Source organism: Ammospiza nelsoni, chromosome 20 (assembly GCF_027579445.1).
Source record: "Ammospiza nelsoni isolate bAmmNel1 chromosome 20, bAmmNel1.pri, whole genome shotgun sequence".
Classification (NCBI taxonomy): domain Eukaryota; kingdom Metazoa; phylum Chordata; class Aves; order Passeriformes; family Passerellidae; genus Ammospiza; species Ammospiza nelsoni.
The window spans coordinates 8,553,422-8,577,309 of record NC_080652.1 but is presented as its reverse complement, the minus strand read 5'-3'; the positions used below and the strand labels follow the sequence as shown (position 1 = coordinate 8,577,309).

At 50.2% G+C, this 23,888-nt stretch overlaps 1 protein-coding gene across 2 annotated transcripts in view; it reads left to right on the top strand.

Annotated features, from left to right (window-relative positions):
- The window catches only part of VAV2 (vav guanine nucleotide exchange factor 2), a 121,697-nt gene extending 99,451 nt beyond the window's left edge, over positions 1 to 22,246 (top strand). Inside the window, exons 9-27 of one of the 2 annotated variants that reach the window (XM_059486317.1) lie at positions 1,871 to 1,970; positions 3,830 to 3,925; positions 4,839 to 4,907; positions 7,281 to 7,367; positions 8,242 to 8,327; positions 8,563 to 8,695; positions 9,787 to 9,896; positions 10,550 to 10,651; positions 10,757 to 10,845; positions 11,592 to 11,608; positions 12,030 to 12,051; positions 13,213 to 13,340; positions 13,478 to 13,552; positions 14,076 to 14,128; positions 14,789 to 14,905; positions 15,022 to 15,109; positions 15,193 to 15,316; positions 18,104 to 18,258; positions 19,848 to 22,246. In XM_059486317.1, coding sequence (XP_059342300.1) covers positions 1,871 to 1,970; positions 3,830 to 3,925; positions 4,839 to 4,907; positions 7,281 to 7,367; positions 8,242 to 8,327; positions 8,563 to 8,695; positions 9,787 to 9,896; positions 10,550 to 10,651; positions 10,757 to 10,845; positions 11,592 to 11,608; positions 12,030 to 12,051; positions 13,213 to 13,340; positions 13,478 to 13,552; positions 14,076 to 14,128; positions 14,789 to 14,905; positions 15,022 to 15,109; positions 15,193 to 15,316; positions 18,104 to 18,258; positions 19,848 to 19,895 — 1,699 coding nt within the window. In that variant the 3' untranslated portion in view covers positions 19,896 to 22,246. The remainder of the gene's footprint in view (positions 1 to 1,870; positions 1,971 to 3,829; positions 3,926 to 4,838; positions 4,908 to 7,280; positions 7,368 to 8,241; positions 8,328 to 8,562; positions 8,696 to 9,786; positions 9,897 to 10,549; positions 10,652 to 10,756; positions 10,846 to 11,591; positions 11,609 to 12,029; positions 12,052 to 13,212; positions 13,341 to 13,477; positions 13,553 to 14,075; positions 14,129 to 14,788; positions 14,906 to 15,021; positions 15,110 to 15,192; positions 15,317 to 18,103; positions 18,259 to 19,847) is intronic. The other variant, XM_059486318.1, reaches the window with a different exon arrangement.
- The last annotated feature ends 1,642 nt before the right edge of the window (positions 22,247 to 23,888 follow it).

Here is a 23,888-nt window from a genome sequence, read left to right as displayed (position 1 = left end):
GCTTTTTTATTTCTGGCTTAAATTACAAAAATATTCCAAAGAGGAATGCAAATAATTTCAAAACACTCATAAAAGTCACTCAGGTGATTTTGATCTCCTGATTCCTGGCTCAGCCCCCTGCATGCAGTGCCATCCCTGGGGCAGGGCTGTGGGCACAGGAGGGGTTCTGGAGGTGACACTGCTGCCCAGACAGGAGCACAGGGCTGGGTTTTGAGCTATTAAATCAATGTTTTCCTCTGTTAACATGCTGGTGGGAGCTGGGAGAATGCTTGGAGCTGGTGAGTTCCTTGCAGATGGGTGAAGCAGCTGACCCCCTTCCTAAGGGAGAACCTGAAAGCCTTGGAGAGATGTGAGGGGAGGAGAAAAAGCAGCTGTTAGGTGGTGATGGTGGATCTGAAGCTCTCCTCAGTTCATGGGGATTTTAGGGGACATCAGTGCTGTGGGAAACTGCTGCTCGAGGAGGGGTTTGCCTTGGAGAAATCCCTAAAATCAGATTGTTGGGGATGAGGAGTTTGGAGCAAGCTGATGTCAGCAGGCAGAGTCCTTTCCTCCATCAGGAAAGTCAGGAATAACACATTTTACAGCAAGAAAATTTCAGTGCAGGAGGAGGAAAAGATGAACTCACTGGGGAGACAGTTTTGCCCCACCAAGAAGGGAACATGGACCTCCAGAGTCCCTTCTTGGTCCCTGAATATGAGACCTTTCTCCATCAGATCAGTCCATGACAAATAACTCCTCCACACCCTTCGAGACATTCTGGCAAGATGATGCATCGCTCCTTGGCTTTGCAGGGGCCTTTTTTAAGGAAATAGTTTGTAAATCTCTTCCTGTGGAAGCCACAGGTTTGAATTTATGCTCCTGAAGCCTTTTTGAAGCTCTCCCCGTGCTGGCAAGGTGGATATTATTGTGCCTGTGCAGAAATTGTCAGGGGGAAAAGATGGAAGAATAATCTTTAGTGGCTGTGGCTCCATAAATCTCTTATTCTCTTCCCTGCAGGGTGTGAATGTCCCATGTTTATGGAGCACCTGGGTCAGTGGTTCCCAGGTCATCTCCATGGAGAGATGAGGCCCCCAGATAATGGATGAGGTGCAGGTTGTGATGGAAGATGTGTCTTAGCAGCAGCAGCACAGTTAACAGCCAGAAAGGGGGAGAAAACCCAACCCTGTCAGGCAGGATTAATGAGGGAAAGGGGGGAATCCATGACAAAACTGCTCTATTTTGTCAGGGTTTAAATTTATAGCCCAGGGTGTCCATGCAGAGCTCCTCTGATTTTCCCAGGGCTGTGACAACATTCTTTTCCCACTTACCCAGACTCTTGATCTCTAGGTCCCTGTGGCTCTCTCAAGAAGATGTGATTCTAAAATGTGACATGGAACCATCATAGAATCACTGAATGGTTTTGGGTTGGAAGGGACCTTAAAATTCATCTTATTCCACCCCCTGCCATGGGCAGGGACACCTTCCACCATCCCAGGTTGCTCCAAGCCCCATCCAGCCTGGCTTTGGATAATTCCAGGAACTCTCTGAGGAACTTCTGACAGCTCCTCAGCACTTTCACAAGAAAGAATTTCATCCCCCTATCTCATCTACCTCTCCAAACCCAGGCTCCTCTGCTCTGGCCACCCAGCCCCTTCTGTTCATCATGAGCTGCATCACCTCCATAGGGTCTGGAAGCTTCCAAATGTTCAAACATTGAAAATCTAAATGTCAAAAAGCCACACAATAAAAGAGTGTTTATCCTTTGCTAAGCAGGGAAAAGGGGGAATAGCTGTTTGCCTCACCTTTTGCTGTACACACATTTATATATCTTTTATAACAGCTTATAACTGCCAGCATTTCCAGTTAAACCTGTGATTTTCCTCCCCTCCAGGCTGCTGATTTATGGCAAGTACTGCAGCCACATGGAATATGCCCAGAACACCCTGAACCACCTCCTTGCCAACCGGGAGGACGTCAGGCAGAAGGTGGAGGTGAGCAGGGGGCTGAGGGTTGTCCCCAGCCCTGTCACAGCTTTGGGAAGGACCTGCTGGAGCTGAGCACGGTGCTTGGGGAATGTTTGATTGACCAAAAGAGAAGAAGGGTGTCAGAGTGTGTTTGTGCTGTCACAGAGGGGGCAAAGCTGGGGGTTGTGCTGTCCTGACCCCTCGTTTTTCCCTTTTCTCCTCATGAGACCCTCACTCTGTCCTTCCTCCCAACAAAGCACCCTGCATCCAACTGCTCTCTGGGAATCAAAATCAGTAACAAGTGGTTTATTTAAAAAAGCAATTTTTATGGATTTGGAGGTGTAATTAAATTTTGAAATTCTGAAAGGTTGGGGCAGTGTGTGTGGCCTGTCTGTCACACTGAGCTGGTGGCACTGGCTCTGCTCTGTCCTGCAGCACTGCCACAAGGACTGATCTGCTCCTGGGACACTCCACACCCTCATTTGGGGGAAATGGATTTGTAGAGAATTCTCAAAGCCTGACAGAAAGCTCGCATCTGTATGCAGACTTTGAGATGAGAAATGCTGACTTAGAAATGTCCTGGAATGGGACAGACATTGCTGAGAGAGGAATGGAACCAGAAAAAAAGTTTCAAAGGGTGGCCTTGCAAATAAAACTGGATACTTTGGAGAAATAGAACTGTGAAAGATGCACTGGAGTAGGACCCACCAGGGGTAGTTTTAGATAATTGGGTTTAAGGCATTTACAGCATGGTGTGACTAAAGCTGATAGGCCAAGAAACACTTATAATGTATTTAACGCTTAAAATGTATTATAATGTAGTTAGGAAATAGTTGGTAACAAGAATACTAACAGTAATTATGAATTTACTTTGTGGATATAAGGTAGTTACACTCCACAAGTGTATCCAAGTTAAACCAGTGACTTTATTTGAGTGGGACTGGCTGTGAGTTGTGCAAAGAACAACTGAGCATCCCCAGAGCAGGACCCATGTGGTTTTCCAAAGCTACCAGCAGCATTGGGGACCCTCAGAGGCAAACCCAAATCCCCAGGCAAACACCACAATTCCTGCCCTGGCCCCCTCAGTCTGATCCAGACATGAAGGGAATCAAAGGAGCCTCAGAAGGGCTGCATTGTTCGAGCTGCTGTTTTCACCCAGCTCTAATTCCTGCTTTGCTCTTGATGCTAATCAGAATTTGCCAGGCTGTCTGTCCATGTTACCTCACCTTGTGCAAATGTGCTTTGATTCCCTGTGTGAACCCAATTCAGGGGTAAAACTGCAGTTGGGAATTGTGTAAAATGTGCTCTCTGTGTCTCACACCAAGGCTGGAGCATCCTTTGCTCCCTGATTTTGCTGTCTCTCCCTCCCTTGTGGCAGCTCTGTCAAGTCACACAGAGAGGCTGAAAATGGGTCTGGGCAAAGTAATGGTGACAAAACTTCCTGCAACCACAATTAGCTCATCTTAATGAGTTAATGCTCATCAGTGACTCCAGAGCACAGGCTGCATGCTCAGTGCCAGCCCCTCACAGATCAGCTTGGCCCAGAGAGGAGGTGGCTGAGGCGGATGGGTTTCATTTGACATTTCCCCAGGTCTGGGAGCATTCATGCACTGCCCTAATGAGCAGCATCTCATTAGGCTGGAGTGGCTCATTTGCATGGCAGTGGCTGGAATTGAGGGTCCAGCCCTTGGAATTAATCCCTTGATGACCTCTGTGGTGGGACCCAGCCCTGGCTGGGTGGCTTCAAGGTCTGTGGGCATCAGAACTGAGCTTACAGGAGCCAAACAAACATTCTCAAGACTTCAGAGACTTCTTTTAGTCTCTGAAAACATTATTTTAGGTGTGAAGCTGTTTTATCACTGCTGATTTATTGATCTCCTTCCTAGGAATGCACACTAAAGGTCCAGGATGGGAAATTCAAATTGCAAGACCTGCTGGTGGTTCCAATGCAAAGGGTTTTGAAGTATCACCTCCTGTTAAAAGTAAGTTTTTCAGCACTGGCACTTCTCTCTCTGCTGTAGCATCTTTCACCTCTGTCAGTGGAGGGTGAATCATTGCCAAATGCAGAGCAAGGGTTGGGATCTTTATACCCCTTCAAATAAAATAATTACTAGAGCCACTTAACACAACATAATATTTGTGCTGTCTCCTGAAGTACAATGACCCAGGGTAATTCTGCACTTGCTACCCACGAGAGGCACTTAATGAATATAAAATAAGCTTGCATATAATCTGATTATGTGTGAAATTCCTCCAGACAGCTCCATGTAACAGATCTCTCAAGCACCAGCCCATGGTGTGTTCCCTGTCCTGCAGCCACAGCTTGGGCATCCCTGCATCCCTGGCACCTCCCTGGCATTCCTGCTGTCACCCAGGCATCCCTGGCATTCCTGGCACCTCCCTGGCATGCCTCCAGTCACCCTTGGAGTGCCTGCAGCCACCCTGACATCCCTGTCACCACCCTGCCAACACTCAGGCAAACCCTGTCCGGTGCAAGCAGGGTCTGGGCACCTTTCCTAGCACATTCAAACTCTTTATTTTTATTAATTTATATTTACTTTTATTATTGAATTTATATTAATTTCTATTGATATGTTATTATTTATATTTTAGTTTTATTATTTATTCTTTATTATTTTATATTATATCTTTATATATTATTGTAATATATTTAATGTTTTATATATTTTAATGTTATTTTTATTTCTATATTATTTTTATTTTTATATTATGTTTTTATATAATTATATATTTTATACATATTTATTTTATTTTTATTACTTTTATTATTGTTCTTATTATTGTGTTTTTATTTTATTTTATTTTATTTTATTTTATTTTATTTTATTTTATTTTATTTTATTTTATTTTATTTTATTTTATTTTTATTTTCAGGAGCTGCTCAGCCATTCCTCAGACAGGCCAGAGAAGCAGCAGCTGAAGGAGGCTCTGGAGGCAATGCAGGTACAGGAGGGTGAGAGTGGGGAGGGGGCTGTGCTGGCTTTGGGCTGCAGCAGAACTCAGCATCCCTCTGCTCTGTGGAACAAAATTTTGGATGGAAAATCCATCCAGGAGCAGCTGAAGGGAAGGCAAGGTCTGCTCCTGGCCACACCTGTGTGCATTGGCTGTCACTTGGTGTGGTGGCCTCCCAGCAGATCCCTTGTCCCCCCTGGGGCAGAGGGGGAGCTGGGGTTTGTTGACAAGCCAGGACTTTTCCCTGGTTGCTGCTGTGTGTGCAGAGGCTGTGCCAGATCTGCCTTTTGTTTCTGCTGGGAGGGATTTGGAGGAGCTCCAGAGGAATCAGCGAGTCAGGGAGTGTGGCAGCCACGGGAGCCTTCCCTGGGTGCTGGTAGCCAGGTGCTGGGTGGGAATCCTTCATCCACCTTTTTTTTAATATTTATTTTATTAAAGGGAAGATGTGTTTTCAACAATTGATGACTTTTGGCATCAGCACTTTGCTTCAAGTTGTTTTTTTTTTCAGCTTTTAGCTGATGTGTCGGTGTTCAGGGGTTCTTGGATGAGGGAAGAGATGAGAATGTTGACTCCATGTTTCAGAAGGCTTGATTTATTATTTTATGATATACATTACATTAAAACTATACTAAAAGAATAGAAGAAAAGGTTTCATCAGAAGGCTGGCTAAGCTAGGAATAGAAAGGAATGATAACAAAGGTTTGTGTCTCGGACACAGAGTCCGAGCCAGCTGACGGTGATTGGCCATTAATTAGAAACAACCACATGAGACCAATCCCAGATGCACCTGTTGCATTCCATTGTTTACATTTTGTTCCTGAGGCCTCTCAGCTTCTCAGGAGGAAAAATCCTAAGGAAAGGATTTTTCATAAAAGATGTCTGCAACAAGCTGGAGCCCCCAAAATCTCAGAAAAACCATCAGCAACAAAAAAAAAAAAAAAAAAAAAAAAAAAATTGTAGAATGATCCAAACGTTTTCTGGCTGGGTTATGTCTCCCCACACAAGCAGATTCATTGTCAGCAGAAGCTCTGGGGAGCACCTCAGGGTCCATCCCTGTGCTCGTGGTCGCTTTGTTTTCCACCCCTGGGCTGCAGCTTTTGTAACAGGGCTGCATTTCCTGGCCCTTACATAAGCTGGGTGACCTTTCCAGCCATTCTGCTGCCAGCCCAGGGATGCAGGGCTGCTCTGGGGCTCTCTGTGGAGCTGAGGTGTTTTCAAGGACGTTGCATTCCCAGCCTGCTGCCGTGGCCTCGGATGAACGCTGGGCCTGGTGACAGCAGCTAAACCCCACTCGTGGCCTCATCACCCAGCAGCACTGCTGAAAAATAAATGTGTGTTTGCTCTGGCTCTGCTGCACACTCAGCATTTGCTGCAGGAAGATGTTGATAAGCATCAGGGAGGTTTCTCTCTCCTCCTCCCCATCACAGGAGAGTGTGGGAGCAGTTCCGACCGCGCTGGGCTCGGGGGGTTTGGGAGCCATTCAGTTGGGTTTTAATTGATCTGTAAACCAAGGCTTAACTTCCAAATGATGTCTTTCATCACAAGTCCAGCCTTTCTGTCTGCTGTGCTGGCAGGCAGCAGACATTGCTGCTGTCTGGGGTGGATGCAGTGACATTCCCAAAGGGATTCAGCTCCCTTTTATTTTGCTGGAATAGTTGGTTCTGCAAGGAAAGGGCACAAAAAAAAAAAAATTTGTAGTGGGGTTTGGTTTGGTACCAATCCTCTGCCTTGAGAATGCAGGACTGAGTTCCCAGTGAAATTCCAGAGCCAACATTTGCATGTTGTTGTTTCAAGTCCTGGTTGATGCTGGGATTGTGTTTCCCTGCTTCAGAATCTTTTTGGTTGTGTCATTTCTCATCACCATCCCTGCCAGCCCTTGGCCTGGTGATGTTACAAGTATTGTCACATAGATCTCTGATTATGGGATGTGATTAACCCTCCTTGTGTTGGGGAGCTGAGCCAGGTCTGACCTGGGGGGGATGTCTTAAAAAATTCCCTGCTCAGATTTAATCCAAGCTGACAAGAGCTGTTGTTGAGGTCAAGGAGGGAGCAGATAAGAAGCAAACAGGCACAGCAAATCCACTCTGAAAGGTGCAAGAAGTTGTTCCAGTGGAAGGGATGGTTCCTTCTCTTTGATGGATGAAAATTTGGGGTTTGGGGTCGCTGTGCTGCCATGGATTCCTGCATTGCCATGGATTCATGCATTGCCATCTTCTGGGAAATGGAAAACATTGCAGCACCTGCCTGCCTCTGTCCCAGGCTGCAGTGGGGTCCTGCTCAGATTCCTGAGGGATTCAGGGAGCCAGGCTCATGTTTGTTCTCCTGTAAAGTAAAAATCACTATTCACCCTTTTATTTTATAAAGGACTTGGCCATGTACATCAATGAGGTCAAGAGGGACAAAGAGACTTTGAAGAAAATAAGTGAATTTCAGAGCTCTATAGAAAACCTGGTAAGGTTCCTCTTGAACCCAGTTTAATTTTATTATTATTAATTAATTAATTGATTATTATTAATTAATTTATTTATTATTATTATGTATTTGGGTTTTTTTGGCAATTGTTCTGATGTGCTGAAAGATCCCCATGTGTTCAGACTCTCATGATTTGCTGATGGTCCAGAAGTGGATGCTCTATCCAGCTTTGGCTGGGTTGGAGGGTGGCTTCTCTTGCTGGTGTTACCCTAAAAATGTTTCTTCAGCTTTTTCTCACATTATCAGTGTAGGGAGGACACAGAAGTTCCTCAAGATGCCTGTCTGGCTTCTGTTTAAAAACAGCTTTTCTTTTGATTTTAAGAGGACAGAGGTTAACTGAAAGGGGAGGAGAAGGGCTCATGTAAAGAGGCACCGAATCCCCAAAAATTTCAACCAGGTATTTTAAGGAGAACTCATCCTCCAAACTGCAGAGGTGTCAAACACTCAGCCCTGTTGCTGTGCCTCAGCAGACCTGGAGGGGAGCTGGGTTTGGGGGCTTTAAGCCTTGACTTCATTTGGAAACAATGAACTTTTAACTGATGGCTATTTAACAGAGACAAAATCCTTAATTATTATGGAAGCCTCTGAAAAATAGCTGATTGCAGGTGGGGAGGGGTTTGAAAAAATGCTTAGAGTGCTGGGCCTTGTCCTGGGTGCCAGTGCTGGAGCTCTGGGGGTTCCTGGGGTGCTGTTCTCATGGCCAGGCTCCCCTTGCAGCATCCTCCCTCCCCTGGCTGGGGGTGCTGCTGCTCCCAGGGGCTTGGGCAGGGCTGGGGGGTGAATCCAGCCAGCTCTGGGCTCCCCCCTGCCCAGGGCAGCGTTCCAGGCCCTGAGCCCTGCTTTGCTCCTGCAGCAAGTGAAGCTGGAGGAGTTTGGGAGGCCGAAGATCGACGGGGAGCTCAAGGTGCGCTCCATAGTGAACCACACCAAGCAGGACAGGTGAGTGAGTGGCCCCTGTCCCCAGTGTCCCCAAAATGCCCTCATCTAATGACTCCCCTTGAGCTCATTTCTTTTATTACTGCCTGGAATTTCACTGCCATAGCCCAGCATCAGTGTGAAATCACAGCAGGACACAGACACTGAACGCTGAGCTGGGGAGCTCCTCAGAACTTTACAAATCTTTCCCCTTGGATTTTTTAATGATGTGTTTGACTGGCTTGCTTGCTTTGGGCAGGTATTTATTTTTATTTGATAAAGTGGTGATCGTCTGCAAGAGGAAAGGATACAATTATGAGCTGAAGGAAATTATTGAGCTGCTCTTCCACAAGATGACTGATGACCCCATGAATAACAAGGACATTAAGAAGGTAGGTGGACTAAGGATTAGCTCTGGAGACCATTTTGGAGCTGTTTCAGGGTAGTATGTTCCCATTAGCCTTTTAAAAGAGGAAAAAAAGCTGGAAAATAAATGCTCAACTTTCAAGGCAGCCTTAAATAGAGTTGGGAAATGTTTATTAATGTGGGGCTGGGCTGGATCCTTGACCTGTGTCCTGGCAGAGCAGCCCTGAGGAGGCTGGGATGGTTGGAGTTAGGAGGGAGGAAGCTGCTGTCTGCTTTCTGGCCCAGTGTCAGGGAGCAAACATCAGATGGGCAGGAGAGGAGGGCAGGGAGGAGGGAGGGAAGGTCCACGATGTTCTTTCTCCCACAAGCTGCAGGGTGGAGGAGCCTGGAAAGGCAGCTCTGCACACCAGGCTGCCAAAACTGGCACTCAAAGCACTGAAGGAACATCATTTCCCTGTGCTTTGATGCTCACTCTGCAGCCATGGATGAAAAACCTCCCAGTTTTTGCTTTGACTGAGCCCCTTTAGCTGAATGCACTCCCATGCCATGGGGAGAGCAGGTGGGATAAGGGACACTGGGGGTGAGAACAGCCAAGAGCTGCTGAGGGAATGCTGCTGGCTTTGTGTTTTAATGAAATCTCTCTCCACTTTGCTCTCCTGGCTTTGTGTTTTAATGAAATCTCTCTCCACTTTGCTCTCCTATGCTTTCCAGTCCCATGGAAAAATGGTAAGCAGAGCATCCCTGTGGCTGTGGTGTGTTTGTGAGACAGGCTGAGCATATGTGCACTGGGCAGCTCAGATGCTCCTCCTGGGCTGTCACTTGCTGTCAGCCCCAGACAGAATGGCTGGGGAGGATCCAGTGGAGCAGAAGAATCTGGGTTTTCTCTCATCTGCCACCATGAAATGCTGCCTGCTCCAAGTGCACAGCGCCCAAAGCGCTGCAGGCGTCATTAACTGGGATGTGTTAGAGAAACAGGGAGCTCTGCTTCCTCCTCCTGCTGTCCCTGGCCATGGCTCAGCTCAGGGGGCAGGGACAGGCACTCAGAGCAGTGCCTGAGCTGTGTGAGTGGAGCTGTGGTGTGTTCTGCTGGGAGATCAGATCTCTTTTCCTCTTGCAGTGGTCCTACGGCTTCTACCTGATCCACCTGCAGGGGAAACAGGGCTTCCAGTTCTTCTGCAAGACTGAGGAGATGAAGAGGAAGTGGATGGAGCAGTTTGAAATGGCCATGTGAGCATGGGTGGCTGCTCTAGCCCTGGGTGCGGTCACCAGGAGTGGGGGGAAAGTGTCTAAAAGTGTTTTGGGCCATCAGGGCACTGCAGAGCAGCTCTGGCTGGGGAAGCTCATGGGGGCTGGATGGAGCTTGGAACTGTTCTCTGAGCATCCCCAGCAAAGCATTTCTGACATTGAGATGGGATATTGGGCAGGAATCCTTCCCAATTTCTTCCTTCACTTCCCCAGAGGGTGGGCAGGCCCTGGCACAGGTGCCCAGAGCAGCTGTGGGTGCCCCTGGATCCCTGGGAGTGCCCAAGGCCAGGCTGGACAGGGCTTGCAGTGACCTGGGATAGTGGAATGGGATAGGATGATTTTAAATGTCCAACCCAGAGCTTTCTGTGGTTCTCTGGAAGGACACCAGACCCTGGAGCAGGAGCAGGGTGGGGAGGGAGGGTGGTGCTGCAGGACCTGGTCCTGAGCACAGCAGGGCTTGGCTTGATGGTTAACTCAAACAAAACCCATGACTCCTGTCCCAGGAGAAGGTAATGGGCAAAATCCTCTCCACAACCAAGCCCTGATCTCCTCCCACACTAGATTTGATGTCTGTGTGGTGTCCAGGCTGTGACTGCAATGCCACAGGCTGATAACCCCCAGGTCCTTTCCCTCAGGTCCAACATCAAGCCAGAGAAAGCCAATGCAAATCACCACAACTTCCAGATGTACACATTCGAAAAGACAACCAACTGCAAAGCCTGCAGGATGTTCCTGAGGTGAGCAGCAACCTTCTACAGTAAAACACAGAAAGAAAAATCCCAAATCTGAGGCTGGATTAGGATTTTCTGACTTTTTAAATTTTTTTTTTTTTGGTGGCACAGAGGAACTTTCTACCAGGGCTATCTTTGCCCCAAATGTGGAGCAGGTGCTCACAAGGAGTGCTTGGAGATTATTCCTCCCTGCAAGATGGGTGAGTAATTTCATGAGCAGCTCATTGAATGATCTGAGAAATTCACTTTATCAAGCAATGATGTTTGTTAATGCATAAAAGAATACAAGGATGCTCCCAGCCCACCTGCCAGGGCTGTAATTCACGTTGGTTGGTGGTTTAAAATACAAACAAAGCAGTCAAAATTCTCCAAAATAAAGAGTTAATCCCATGGATGGCAGGGAATCCCAGCAGCTCTGTGCAGGGTGGGATCTCCAGCTCTTGTGGGTGGGAATTGAAGAGAGAAGTTCTTCATCAGTTGATGAAGATGAACTGATGAAGCTCATTTTGATCAGTTCTTCATCATTTACCAGTGAAAGCAGGAGGGTCTGCAGCAGGCAGAGCATTTCTGATGGACAGAGAGCTCCCCAAACAGCAGAAATTTGTGTCCTTGCTCTGAACTGGGCCAAGCTGGGACTCCCCTGTGCCAAACCAGGGCACAACCATGGTGATGCTCCAGGAAGGGTCACAGGGGGGCTTTGGAAAGATTTTGGGTGAGGAATGGAGGGAGGAAGGAACAGAACTGCAGAACTTGGTGGCAATGAGGGAATGGCCCTGTCTGGTTCAGTCCCTCCCAGAGCAGAGCAGTGACCCAAGTGTCCCCAACTCTGCTTTGGCCTTCAGCTTCACCCCCTGGTGCTGCTCTGTGACACTCAGAGCATCAGGAGAAGCAGAAAATGGGGTTTGTTCCTGTGAAATTAACCCTTTACCCTCCATTTCTCTTGCAGGTTCTTCAGCAGACCAGGTATGTGCTTTGGCCTTTCCTCACCCCTGGGTCCCTGTCCAGCTCATGGGAAGAGCCAGCCCTGGCCTCAGGGGGGTCTCACCTGTGGGACAGGAATGGGGACAGCTGGGACAGGACTGGGACCAGTGGGACAGGGCTGGGGCCAGTGGGACAGGACTGGGACCAGTGGGACGGGACTGTGGACAACTGGGACAGGACTGGGACCAGTGGCCTCCTCTCCAGCCCAGAACTGGCCCAGTTTAAGCAGCCCCAGAGCCCTCAGGAGGTGCCAGCACCCAGCTGGGGTGAGCACCATGGGCTGGGGGGGTACCAGGGAGATTTGGGGAGGGATTTTTCTCATCCCAAAGGCATCAGGTGGGTGCTGGTGGGGAGACCTGAGGCTGGTGTGTCCTCATTGAGTTTTTTTCCTCTTTCTTTGCAGGATTCAGTGGGTGCAGGACCTGGTAAGGGCATTGCTGTGGGACAGAGGGCAGGGACAGGTTGTGGCTGCAGGAACCCCCCACACTGGGTGTGTGGGAGAGGGGGAGGCTCCTTCCAAAGCCAGCAGAGAGCTTTAGTGCCTGCAGAGGGTCCTGTGCCCCCTCATGGCCAGCCATGGGGCACTGGGGTCTCTCTATCCCTGCTGCCCCACAATTTCTTTGGTGCCCTCGTGCCCCTTGGCCAGCAAAGCTGCTGCCCATCACACCCAGGAGAGCCTAGCACAACATCCTGGTGCCAAACCAACCTCCAGGGCAGAGCAGGCATGTCCTGGCAGGGAGATTTGATGGGCAGCATCCTCCTGCTGGCACGTCCAGTGTGCTCTGATGTGCCACCAGTCACAAAGGTTCCTGCAAGAACTTTTTATCTTCCTGTGTTTAAAACTTGCCTGGACGGAGCTCTGGGCCTGCCCTGCCCCTGCTGTGGCTCAAAGGAGAAGAACAATTTGTTTTTGTGCTGTTTCTGATGGAAGGAAAGCCAAGCCTGGCAAAAAGAAACCTGAATCAAATTTGTGGTTAGGAGAAAAAAAAACAACAAAAGCCAACAAAACAAGCACAGAGTGCTCTTGCTGGGAGGGGAGAGGCAGAGGTGGGGAGGCATTTTGAGGATAAACACTGTGGGTTTGGTGCAGTGGGGGAGGTTTATTTAATGTGCAGTTGTTGGCGAGACAAGTGGACTTTGCCTGGGAGCTTCAGGGGCGTTCTGAGTCCCAGGTCCAGCTGATTTTCAGGGCTAGCTGAGTGTTCACTGCTCCCTTTTGCTATTGTGGGGTCACTGCTGGCCAGGCATTGCCTGGCAAGGGCTCCTCTCCTTGATTTCCCACTCCTCTGCTGGGTTTGAGCTCCTTGGTGAGGCTCAGATCCAGGTGCAGGGCTGGGAACTGGAGCTGCAGCTTGGCTGGGTCCCCCCTGGGTTTGTTTTGCTCAGGGAACTCAATCATGCATGTAACTGCAGGAGCCAGGAACACTCACTGTGGACACCATTCCTTTCTGCTTTCATGTTTCCTGCCCCTCAATCCTGCCTGCTGTGCCCTGTCAGGGATGGGGAGAGCAGTTCAGGAGTGGGGATTCTCTTTGGGGTTTTTTCAGCTGGGACAAGGTTGTGAAACTGTTGTGCTTCTCTGCCAGGTCCTAAAATGGTGGCTGTTCAGAATTACCATGGGAACCCAGCCCCTCCTGGGAAGCCAGTGCTGACCTTTCAGATTGGGGACGTGATGGAGCTGCTGAGGGGGGACCCCGACTCGCCGTGGTGGGAGGTGAGGATGAAACTCCTAAACCAGTGATTTCCACATTATCCCTTTGATTCTGGGGCTTTCCTGGTGCAGGGGTGTGCTGGGGGTTGGGAGGCACTTTGGGGCCTGTCCCCAGCCTGATGCCCAGCTTGGCCTTGCAGGGGAGGCTGCTGCAGACCAAGAAGTCGGGTTATTTCCCCAGCTCCTCAGTGAAGCCCTGCCCCGTGGATGCCAGGGTAAGTGCCAGACAGGGATGGAGCTGGCACTGCCAGCTGGGTGGGATTGTCCCTGTCACTCTTCTCAGCCTTCCCCTCAAGGCCTCAGCCCTTCCCTGGGCCTTCAGCCAGGCCTCTGCCTCACAGTGGAGGTGGCTCTCTCCTGCCATGGTGCAGCCCTGTTCCCAAGGCTGGGCTTGGCATCATCATTTCCAGCTCTGTTCCTTCTCTGACCCAGGAGCAGAGTGCTGGAGAGCAGGCCCAGTGCAGCAGAACTGCATTTGGTTTGTTCTAATTGCTTTTAGCTGCTTGCTGTAATGTTGTCAGCTGCTTCCCAATTAAAAACCACTCAGGTAAATGAACAAACACAGCTGGGAGCAGGGAGGGAAATGCTCAGCTACAACACTGCCCTCCTCTGCCCAAGCCCAGAATCTGGGAATGGCTTGGCAGAGGGAAGGCTCCCGTGGAGAGCAGCATCCCACACGTGCTGCACAGCCTGAGGAGCTGCTGGCTCTGCACTAATGAGCAAATTCTCCATTTGCAGCCCCCCAACAGCCGGCCAGCCTCGCGGGAGATCGACTACACGGCCTACCCCTGGTGAGTGGGCACAGACACAGCCCAGCCTGGCCTTTTGGGTGCTGCTGGCTCAGCAATCCACCCCAGCAAGGAATTCCTCATGCAGAGCTCTGCATCCAGCTTGCTCTGTGGCCATGGAGCTGCCACGGTGGTGGTTTGGGGGTGTTGAAAGTCCTGGCAGCAGCTATGGGGATTTCTACTGGTGAGGAGGCAAAAAGGGAGATGTTGGTTTCTCTTCCCATTTTCTGTGCCCAGAAAGTGATTGTGGGAGGGAGGAGGCAACGCCTGCCTTGGCAGGAGAGGCTGTGCTTGGCTTGCCTGCTGCTCCTTCTCTCCAGCTCCAGCCAGGTTTATGAATTCATGGATATAAATTAGCCCTGCTCTTCCAGCTCTTCCTGAGGCCTCATTAACCTGGAGGCTGATTCCCAATTAGTGGGTTTTTCCAGGTGTCAGGTACTTCAAAGGGAAGAGGCCACTCTCTGTGTGTGCTTCATGGCTCAGCAGCTTCTTGTATATCTCAGGGCACTTCCCTTCCTGCTCAGGATTTTTCAAATATTGTTCCACCTGCCTTCTATCCTTCATGCCTTTAAAAAGATGTCTCTTTTTATCTAAAAACATGCCTGTTCAAAGATACAAGTTCATTTTAATGAATTAAATTGACTAATTAACCTCTGGGCTCAGGTTTGCAGGGAACATGGAGAGGCACCAGACAGACAACCTGCTCAAGTCCCACGTCAGTGGCACCTACCTGATCCGGGAGCGGCCGGCCGAGGCCGAGCGCTTTGCCATCAGTATTAAGTGAGTAATTCCCCACTTAGGAACTCAATAATTCAACATTTCTCACCCACAGAGGATGAGCCAGAGCTGGAGCACGTGGCTGTGTTGTTTTTGAGTGCCTTTGCTGTCATTGGCAGGTTCAATGAGGAGGTGAAGCACATCAAGGTGGTGGAGAAGGACAACTGGATCCACATCACGGAAGCCAAGAAGTTCGAGAGCTTGCTGGTGGGTTTCTGTTCCCTTTTGTAGCTCTGTGTCTGCTACAAGGGGGTGGCAGAGACAGCCAGGTGCCTCTCCTTCCTCCCCAGGAGCTGGTTGAGTACTACCAGAGCCACTCTCTGAAGGAAAGCTTCAAGCAGCTGGACACGACTCTGAAATATCCCTACAAATCGCGGGAGCGCTCTACCTCCAGGACCTTCACTCGCTCCCCAGGTAACACCCTTGGCTCTCATGGAAAACCTGTCCCTCCCTTCCTGCCAGCTCTAGGAGCAGTGGGTGAAGGAATTGACAGCTTCTCTGTAGGGTTTGAGCTGCTCAGTTTGCAGATAAGTCCTTCAGGGCTGATGGCATTTCAGGATGGGTCTCACTGGAGGTGATGGGGTCTGGCCAAGCTGGGGCTCTCTGAAGGGACAGTTTTTGCTGGGACAGGCTGGTTCCTCTCCTGTGGTTTTCCACCCTGTTGTTTGCCCATCCTCTGGTTGGGAGCAGGGATGTGATGCGGGATTTATCCTGTCTCTCCCACCCACGTGAGATTTTTGTGTTTTAATGGATCTGGTTCCAGTGTCACTTGTGGTGGTTTGAATCCCAGTGAGACTCCTTTAATGGAGGTGATGGGTGAAAGGGTAAGTCTGTCTAAAAGAAAAAGAAAGGAAAAATCAAAATAAATGGGAAGAAAAAAAGTGCAATAATGCAAGATGTTGTTTTATCCAAAGGCCTGAGTGCAGAACTTTTCCCCACTGCTTTGTGGGGAAAAATATCTTCTAAATATTTCTCTCCCTGGTATATTTAGAAAAGAATATCAAAGTAAGACAGGTTTTAAAAGTTGGTTAAGTACCTTTTTGCATTAAATACAACCTTAGGATGAATTTTGAGCCCCCAGTGGCTGTGGGGCTGTGGCCAGACCTTTTCTCAGCTGTCCCAGCCTGGAGCCCCTGCACAAGACCCTCTGCATGCTTTGCCCTGTATCCCTCCATCAGCTTTTAAAGCATTGTGCCTTATAATATTTTATTTTAATTTCCTTTTTAATGCGTGTTCTGCCTCTTTCTGTTTCTCTCTAACCTCTTTGCAGCCTCCTGCGCTTCCTACAACTTTTCTTTTCTCAGTCCTCAGGGCCTCAACTTTTCTTCTCAGAGCTCCTCCAGTCCCTTCTGGTCAGGTACCAGTGCCTCTCCCTGCTGGAGAGCCCTGCCACCATCCCCAGCTTGAAAGCCATCACCAGTGGGACCTCTGGGGTCCCCCCTGTCCCTCCATCCCCACAGGTCCCCAGTGCTGCCCTGGGAAATCAGTTAATTAGCTTAATTAACCCTGGCTTGGTTGGCAGCAAAATGCACTCCCCAAAATGAAGGCAGGGAGGAGATGGACTTGTTGCTGTTTGAGAAAAGGGGCTAAAATTAACCCAAAAAAAGTGGATGTAGCACTTTGGGATCTCATGATGAACTTCAAGCTCCACCTCTTATCCCATGTGTGTCACCCTGAGCATCAGCATCTCACCCTGTCCCAGCCTGCCCCTCCTTGTGCTCCAGGAGAACATCCAGGGTTTGAGCTCTGCTGTCTGGGGCTGCCCAGGAGCCCCTTGCTGAGGGGACAGTGTCACACCTGTGCTCTCAGGTGTGGTTTGGGGCTCAGTGTCCCCACAGGGAGTGCAGGGTCATCCTTTCCAGGCTGTCATCCTCCTTCCCGATGGGATCAGAGCAAAATCCTGCCAGAGTTTCTTCCCATTGAAGTTTTTATCTTTCAGTCTTGACAGAGAAAATCACCAGCAAAGCCACATGTGCCTTCCTTGGTGCTGTGGTTGGGAAGAGCACTGAATTTTTCAAGCACAAATGTGGGATTTTGAGATTCTCTACCTGCGCTGAAAGTTTTCTGTGTAGCAAGGGGCTCTGAGCAAGCTCCTGGTGACAGAGCTCAAAGCTGCCATGATTTCTGTCCATCCTCCAGCCTGGCTGCCTGGCCAGGATGGACAAACCCTCCAGTGGTTGCACATTGTTTGTCCAACACCATCATCATCCTCATCTCCTTCCACCTCAAGAGCTGAAAACCTGGGCAAAGCTTTCCCTCAAACTTTGTTCAACCTTGGTTTGCACACTTTTACAGTTGAAATTAACCCTTGGAAATCCTGGGAGAAAGAGGGGAGTGAAGTGCAGCATCCCCTAAGGATGTTTTTTTGGGGTTTTTTTGGTGAACTTCAGAGGATGTGCATTTTTCTCCTCCTCTGCCCATCCCATCCCTCCCCTCCACTGTGGTTCTCCAGCCTTTTTTCCCTGTGCCCAGACCTTGGGGCAGGAATGCTGAGTGCTGTCCCTGCCTTTTCCCTCCTTGTGCTTCCCCTGAGCATCCCTTTCCTGAAGCGATGGAGATCCCTGGGGCTGCTGGTGCGGCTCAGCTCCTGGGATGGCTCCTGGGGTCATCTCCTCATCCCAAGGTGCTGCTCAGTGTCAGGTTTGGCACCATTTGGTCTCTAATGGGACCAAGGGACAGGAGCAGGGAGGTTCCAGGTTAGGAGCTGGTTCCTCCTCATGGCAGAGCACACAGGATTCACTCAACACCTCTAGGAGAGTCCATTCCCAGTAACTCTGGTTTTGAGGTAGCTTAAATCCAAGTTGATTCACAAAGTGGTTCCATCAGGTGCTGGGAGGTGGCAGCTCCATGAGGCAGTCTCCCAGAGCTCACACTGAGAGCTGAACAGGATTTCCCCATGATTTGTTAATGGTTGTGTAATCCTCTGAAATCCTTCCTTTTACCACCTCCCAAAAGTGCCCTTCACCCCAGTGATCCCCACCAGAGAGGAGCTTCCCAAGCCCACAGAACCCTTCAAACCCATCAGGAACCCAGTTCAACCCCACCACCCCACCCAAGCAGCTTGGGTGACACCACCCCTCCCTCTGAGCAGCTCCACCTCTTAGTACCACGGTGAAAAACCCAGGTTGAACCTCTGCAAGCTTTCCCCAGGCTTCAGCCAGCGCGGGGCCGCTGCTGAGGCTGTGCTTTGTCCCCTGGCAGTGTTCACCCCCCGGGTCATAGGCACGGCCGTGGCGCGGTACAACTTCGCGGCGCGGGACATGCGGGAGCTGTCGCTGCGCGAGGGGGACGTGGTGAAGATCTACAGCAGGATTGGAGGGGACCAGGGATGGTGGAAGGGGGAGACCAACGGAAGGGTGAGTGCCTCCAGGGCAACTCCTGCAGCGGGGTGTCCTCCCTGCTGTCAGGATGGCAAAGGGAAGGGTCTTGTGTTCGCGGGGTTCCCCAGATGAGGGAGGAATGATGAATCTGACTCCATCAGTTCTCAGAGAAGGCTAATTTAGCTTTCTAAGATATTATTAATATTATAGTATCTTATTTTAAGATTTTATATTATTTATATTATATTTTATATTATTATAGTGTCTTATTTTAAGATACTATATTATATAAAAGAAGACTATACTAAACTATACTAAAGAATATAGAAAGGATACTTACAGAAAGCTAAAAAGATAATAATGGAAAGTCGTGACTCCTTCCAGAGTCTTGACACGGCTTGGCACTGATTGGCCAATAATTAAAAACAATTCACACCAGAATCCAGTGAAACAACCACCTGTTGGTAAACAATCTCAAAATACATTCCAAAGCAGCAAAACACAGGAGAAGCAAATGAGATAATTATTGTTTTTATTTTTCTCTGAGGCTTCTCAGCTTCCCAGGAGCAAAATCCTGGGCAAGGGGATTTTTCCAGAAAGTATGACAGTGACAGAAGGGGGTGTGTCCCATGTCCTCTCACTCTTTCCTGGGTTCTGGGTGGGTTGTCACCTCACGAGAGTCACCTCCATGTAGCCATTTGGTGCTTTGTGATCTCCAGAGCACACAGGTGGGTGGGAGCATGTGGTGGGATGGTCTGATCTTCTCTAAACCCATGGAGGATGTCTGCAAGCCCTGCAGGGGGAAGGGTCAGCAGCCTGATGGCTTGGCCTGGAATCCCACAGATTCTGTAGCACTGGAGACAGATTCTTCCTGCCTGATCCCTCGCAGGCAGTGTGTCCAAGGTGATCACATCACCCCAAATTAGGGTGATTAGGGCTCACACCATCAGGATCTGCCACATCCAGGACTGGCAACAGCATTTAAAGGCAGGGCAATAATCCCAGTGACAGGACAGGAGCTTCCTTATAAAAAGAGAGTTGGAAGGGCCCCACAAGGATCATGGTGTCCAACTATAATTGGTATTTTTGCCCCCAATGAAGGAGAGGAATTACAAGGAGGACTCCATCTTATCAGAAGGCTAATTAATTACTTTATTATACTATATTATTCTATATTATATTACATTACACCTAAACTGAATCTGCCAGGCCCTCAACTGCCCAGAATCTTGTGACTGTCACCCGACAAGTCCCCACACACACACCTGGCCCTGACAGGCCAAGGAAACAAAACACCATGACTTTGGGTAAATAATCTCCATGTTGCATTCTACTTTGGCACAACACAGGCACAGCAAATGAGATAAGAATTGATCTCATTAAAAACACCAGTTTACTGGTGTTTTTCCTTTCTCTGAGGTTCAGAGAATGTGAATCACAGAAATATTCTTGGGAAGAATTGTGCCTTGTTTTTCTCTGTGAAATGTGGCTACATCCAACTCCTCGCCCTGCACAGCACACCCCAACAACTCCACCCTGAATTCTCCAAATCCTTGAGCTCCAGCAGGCTCTGTGCTGTTCCCCCTGAGTTTCCCAGCCATCTCACCTGTCCTGTCCCCCCACAGGTGGGCTGGTTTCCCTCGACCTACGTGGAGGAGGAGGGCGTGCAGTGACCGCGGCCGTGGCCGCTGGAAGTCGTTGAGCGCCCGGAGCCAGCAGCTGCAGCCTGAGCACACTGTCCCCGTGCTGGACACCTCCCAGGACTGTCCCTGCAGCCCCTCAGGACCCCCCCTGCGTGCAGGCTGCCCCAGCCTGGCCCCCTGTTCCGTGTACAGAAGATTGCTGGGCTGTGGGACGGTGCCGCTGGAGAGCCGCGCTCTCCCCGATGGACAGAGCTCAGAGACTCTGGGTGCCCTGCAGGGCGTGGGCACTGCACCCCTCCTGTGGCAGGGGCTTCTAAAAGCCACCCTGGGGATGCTGGAGGGAGGCTGAGGCTGGAGGGTTTGTGCCTGGGTGAGAATTTGGGGGTTCCAGGGGAGGGAGCCCTGAGGAGGCAGTGCAGACCCTCTGCCACAGCACTCAGGGGGTTGCCCAGGTCAGGATTTTGGCAGTGGCCCTGGCAGCCATGGGCAGCACTGTGCTGTGGCCAGGGTGAGGGGCAGGGTGGGGACGCCTGGAGAGGGCTGTGACCATTGGAAGTGGAGCTCCAGGTCAGCCAGGAGGGGACAAAGCCATTTTGGCACCCCCGAGCCCATTTTGTTCACAGTCACCTCAGTCCCACCAGCCTTGCTGCAGGCAGGGAGGTGCCCAGGGAGCAGACTGGTGCCACTGGTGAGCAGGAGGTCCCAGTGCATTGCAGGACTGGAGATGTTCTCCACACAAGGGTTTCAGAGGCCACCAAGGCACCAGGTACATGCAGAGGATGTGTCCATGGGTCTGTCCTCCCCAAGCCAGCCTGATTTTCCTTGCAGCTGTGACAATTCCCACCTCATGAGCTCAGGATGAACCCACCTGAACAAGGGCTATGCTATCAAGTCCTGAATCCTGTCCCTGAGCTGTGAAAGCATCTCCTCTTCCCAGCTGTGTGCACTTTTGGGGGCTGGCAGCGTTGCCCCCCACTCTTCCTCTTCCTCCCACAGGCTGTTCCTGCTGCTGCTGTCAAGTAAAGGTCCGTGTGTTGTGACATTCCCACTGTGTCCTGAGCACCCTCTGTCCTTCCCAAAGTGCAAATACAAACAAAAGCCACGTGTGGGAGCATGGCAGGGAACAGCTTCCCTGTGTGTGAGCCCCAGGAGCTGCCCCTCTGAAAACCTGGCATTTTGAGCTGGTGCTTCCATGCCCTGCTGTTGTTCCCCTGGCATTTGGGGTGGTTCCTGCTGTGGGACCCTGCTGCCAGTCTGGGAGATGCCAGTGCTGGCTGGGTGAGCAGTGCTGCTGCCCTCAGCCCCTGCCATGGGGGTCTGCAAACAGAGCAGCAGAATTGTGCTTGGGATAAGAAATGAAAGAGTTTGGATCTCTCAAGAACAAGGGAATGATGCTGACTTGGGAATTACACAATGACAAGCCCAGAGCCCCCCTGCTTTGCTCCCCATTCCTGCTGGAGCTCTGGGAGTGCCCCACTCGTGGGGTGTGAGGTGGGTGCAGCGGGGTCTGGCCAGGGCAGAGGGGAGGTGACAGGGACACAGAGGGGGGCTCAGGGCATTCCCAAGGTACTGTTTGGTGCTATCCCCTCCCAGCCAGCCCCTCCATGCTCGGTTTGAGGGCAGCAGCCAGCAGGGAGCTGACAATTCCCTGCCCCTGTGCAGGGCAGAGGGTCCCATTGCCATTGCAGGGGCTGAGGGGGCATTTTGGGTGGGTGGGACACACAAAATCCTGGTGGCTCCTGTTCTTCCTCACATCCCAAAGCCTTACAGCCCTTCCTTTTGAACATGGCCAATTTTGTAAGGGCATCACCTTGGGAGAGCACAGCCCTGTCCCAGGGACCCCAAAGGGACCCCCACCCTCTGCCTGCCCTGCCAAGTCCCCTCCCCCAGAGAGCTCTCCCTCTTTGTGTTTACTGGTGTAAGAAACTTGTTAAAAAAAGAGAGATTGTTCTGTTTGTAAGTAATTATTCAGCCATTTGCCACAAATATATCTGTGAATAAGAAAGGGAAATGTTTTTTTTTATGATGGCGAGAAAATTGGATGTATTATTTTAGGTCGTCTCAAGATCATTGGGAATTGCAATGGGATAAGTTGGAAAATAATATGTAAATTCCTTGGGTTTTTTCCTTTGCACTGCACTAACTGGGGTAGGGTGGAGGGGGGTTTAAAGATAAAACTGTTTGTTTAATGGAATAGTTTATAGCTGGGAATTTGGAAATCATTTGGAATAGCTTGTAATGCTGGAATAGAAACTTTAGCTGCTACTTAGAAACCCTTTTGCATGTGGTTTTTCCAGGCCTTTTTAAAGTTACAATTCATCAAAGTAAATTCTCCAACAGAAAAAAAAAAAAAAAAAAAAAAAAACAAAAACCAAAATAAAGTGTAATTTTGCTGATAGGTTTTTTTCCAGCCATGGTTTTTAATGTGCCAGGGGTGTCAGGGTCATTGTCACTAAAATCCCTTGGTTCAGGGGTGGCTTGGCCCATCCAGGGAAGATGGGTGCTCCCAGGGATGGATCCTTCCTGACTCCTGGCATGAACAGTAAGTGCTTTTACCCTATAAAATTTGGAGTAGATCCCTCCTGTTCCTGCCAGGCTCCTTCTCATTCCTGGAGCAGCTGCCACTCGTGCAGTTGTCCCATGTAGGAGTTTCCCTGTGACTCCTTTTCTGAGCTGAACCCTGCAGGGTGAAGGAAAGAAGCTGATTTTCCATGGCTTTTAGTCACTCCTGGATATCATATTCCACAATCCACCTGGCCCTGCAGGCAGCAGCATGTTCCAGAGCAATAAAAAAGCTGCACAGTTGCTCATAAAACCCCTGAGGTGTTCAGGAGGCCTCACCTTGAGCAGGGATGTGCTGTCCCTGTGAGCTGCCATGTCATTTAATTAACAACATTAATTTTTGCCACCATTGGAGTCCCCAGTGCTTCATTTTCCCAGGTTCAGCTGGAAGGGGATGTACAGTGAGCAGAGGGGTTTTATCATAGGATCAGGACGTGAGCTGGGCACTGAATTTGGGATGCTGCTTTGGGAAGGTGCTGGGCACTGAATTTGGGATGCTGCTTTGGGAAGGTGCTGGGCACTGAATTTGGGATGCTGCTTTGGGAAGGTGCTGGGCACTGAATTTTGGATACTGCTTTGGGAAGGTGCTGGGCACTGAATTTGGGATGCTGCTTTGGGAAGGTGCTGCCCAGCCAGATGTTAAGCCTTGGTCCAGGTGCTGGCCCTGCCTGGGATGAGCCCTGTCCTCGTGGCTGTTTGGGCTCAGGGCATCTCTCAACATTCACCATGGATTAAATACCAGGTTTGGGTGCCTGCTGCTGAGCCCCATTCTGGCCCTGGGTGGATGAGATGGCACAAATGCAGCCCTGGAGCCTGCGGCCAAGAGCTGGGCAGTGCAAAACTCTGTTCCCATTCTGTGCTGCCTCTGGGGACATCCCTGCCAGCCCAGGCTGGGGACACTCAGCCTTGGGGAGTGGCTGGAGCTGGCAGGTGGGTGGCTTTGCTCAGCTTTGTGCCAAAATCTGCTGCTGGGGGTTGTTCAGTGCAGGGTCTGACAGCTCAGGAATGAATGGGCCATTGATCCAGCGTTCCCAGCAGGGCCAGGTGCAGTAACCAGAGCAGGAGCAGCGTTCCAGGGCCAGTAACAGCAGGATAAACCCCAGCCAGCCCAGCTGGTTCCATCCTGCACAGCCCCTGGCCTGTCCCAGGATTGGGGGGACACACAGGCGTGGGGTTTTATTTATTATCCTGATTTTTTTTCCTGCATAGCCCCTGGCCTGTCCCAGGAGGATGGGGACACACCAGGCATGGGGTTTTATTTATTATTCTGATTTTTTTCCCCCAGCAAGAGCAGCTGCTGATGAAATCCCCCCTCCCAATGAGCAAACACAGCGTGGGGGTGGCTGTGTTTGCTGGCTGTCCCTGTCACTGTGTGACAGCCACCTGCCCTGGCACTGCCCCTCGAGCCCCCTGGCCACCAGCCAGAGCGTGGCCGCCTCCCTCTGCCCCTCTGGGGTGAGC